The sequence below is a fragment of the Rutidosis leptorrhynchoides genome, chromosome 3 (assembly GCF_046630445.1).
Source record: "Rutidosis leptorrhynchoides isolate AG116_Rl617_1_P2 chromosome 3, CSIRO_AGI_Rlap_v1, whole genome shotgun sequence".
NCBI classification, from domain to species: domain Eukaryota; kingdom Viridiplantae; phylum Streptophyta; class Magnoliopsida; order Asterales; family Asteraceae; genus Rutidosis; species Rutidosis leptorrhynchoides.
This window is the reverse complement of record NC_092335.1, coordinates 667,961,340-667,963,380: the sequence shown is the minus strand read 5'-3', so window position 1 is coordinate 667,963,380 and position 2,041 is coordinate 667,961,340. Positions and strand designations below refer to the sequence as shown.

The 2,041-nt window shown below is 33.3% G+C and overlaps 1 protein-coding gene across 1 annotated transcript; it reads right to left on the bottom strand.

Moving 5' to 3' along the window:
- Nucleotides 1-508: 508 nt before the first annotated feature.
- LOC139899308 (uncharacterized) lies at nt 509-1,803 on the bottom strand. The gene has a single exon (XM_071882134.1). The coding sequence runs from the start codon at nt 1,497-1,499 to the stop codon at nt 588-590; it is 912 nt and encodes a 303-aa protein (XP_071738235.1). The 5' UTR covers nt 1,500-1,803; the 3' UTR covers nt 509-587.
- Nucleotides 1,804-2,041: the final 238 nt, after the last annotated feature.

Here is a 2,041-nt window from a genome sequence, read left to right as displayed (position 1 = left end):
CTTTATCTGAACTAAATCAATTCAACAGGTTTATATAAACCATTACACTCTTATTATTAAATGCACCAGCATCATATGAAATTACTCAAGACAAGGAACCCGAGACACCTGGTGCATCAGCAATTCATCACCAATTGCTCTGCAGGGTTCAACCAGTAGTTCAGATATCAGACCAGTGCTTACACCAGCATCAACTTCAAACCCGCTACAAATACTAACTCTTATTTCTTTTTCAGTTAAAACATTCCCTGTTGTCTTTATATTCCGATGCATTATCTGGACTCTTTGGTCAGAACTCAGATATATAACAAAAAAGAAACAAAGCACATACATAAACGTTGTGGATATAATGTTGCATTGAATTAATGAACAACTTTACCTAAATTTCTGTTGTGCGTAACAAAATTTTAAAGTTTTCTATTGCGCAAATTAGAATTTTCAGTCACTGACATACATACTAAGCATACAACCACACACCACATCAAAGTTAAAGGAGTCAGAATTATCAATTAAATAACTCATTAAATATGTATTCGAATAATATCATGCGTAACATTGTGAGAAATATATTAAAGTAGAACATAGCTCTATTCGTTTTTCCAAGCACACAACATTAAAGAAAAACCTAAACCTTGTGAATGTGAATCTCTACGGAACGAACTTGACCAAGATGGTTCCAAAATGGTTTGACCCGCCCATAATTTCTCAGCCGAAAGACACGTTTGAAACAAGAAAATAGCTTCACCCATTAGCTTACCGAATAGCCAATTATACACATCCCAATACACCTCAACCGGTAATCCGTCCACCAAAATTGTATAATTTCCCCTAAATTTCCATCTCAAATGCTTCACTTGCATCAACGTTTTACCATCCACACGAACCAAAAGACATGGATCATTCGTACCCAAAAGATCACATTCGATTACAATATCATGAACTTGCCCTTTTCCACAAAATTGAGCTCTAGTCGAATAAATTTTCTTCCCGAATATATGCTCTTTTTTCGATAAAAACACAACATTAGGAGCAAAACTAGATGCATCTATCTTACTTTTCACCTCTTTTTCCATATCTCCTAACATCAATATCAAATCTTGGTTGAACACAATAGCAAAATAAAAACCCACAAGTGGTTCAGGCGAAACCCCGAATTTCGCAGAGGCTAAATCCCAATAAATATCAATTAACTTGGAACCCACTTCAAGATTTTTAAACCCTCTTCTTTTAGAAAACAACCATGGCTTAATTTCAACTTTACATAAACATTGATGAGTGGAATCATCAATTTGAACACAAAGACCTTGACCCATTAAGTTTTTACTCCAAGTAATAGTAATAATTAAGCATGAGAAATTGCGCAATCTACACTGGTAAACACAAGTAACAAGATTTTGACTAATTTTACCACTAGATGTAGTAACTGAAGCACTTGATGAAGAAGAAGCAGCATCTGCAATTTGAACACCATTTTCACCAAAACATGAAAAATCTCTCATTTTTATTTGAATTATAATATAAAGTTTACAACTTCTTTTGTAACTGAAGGTGAGATATGAAAAGGGTAAAACCCAATTTAGCCCCAGATTCCGAAAGCAGCAAAAACCCTTATCTGGATATAACAGCTTTTAAATGGGGTTTTGAAAATTCCCTAAAATTTGAAATAAAAAAAGTGATTAGGGCAACATTCTTGAAATTGAGGGGAAAATTGAAGAAAATGGCATCTGGGTAGGGAATTATTTTCTCTCACTTCAACAATAATGAATATAAATTCTTGATTTATTATAGTTCATTGATCATTGATAGATTGATTGGATAAAGTTTGCATCTTGAACCCAAAATGTGCAGTGGTTTATTGAGTAAATGAAACAGGAGGTAAACTCGAGTTCCTTGTGCATAAGGGAAAAAAAAAAAAAAAAAAAGAGAAAAAGAGTTCGGATATTTTTTATTTTTATAAAACAATAAAATAAACTTTATACAAACAACAAGTAGGTAATGTCATCCAAAGAATGCAACCCTACAACACTTGCAATTGGAAAAC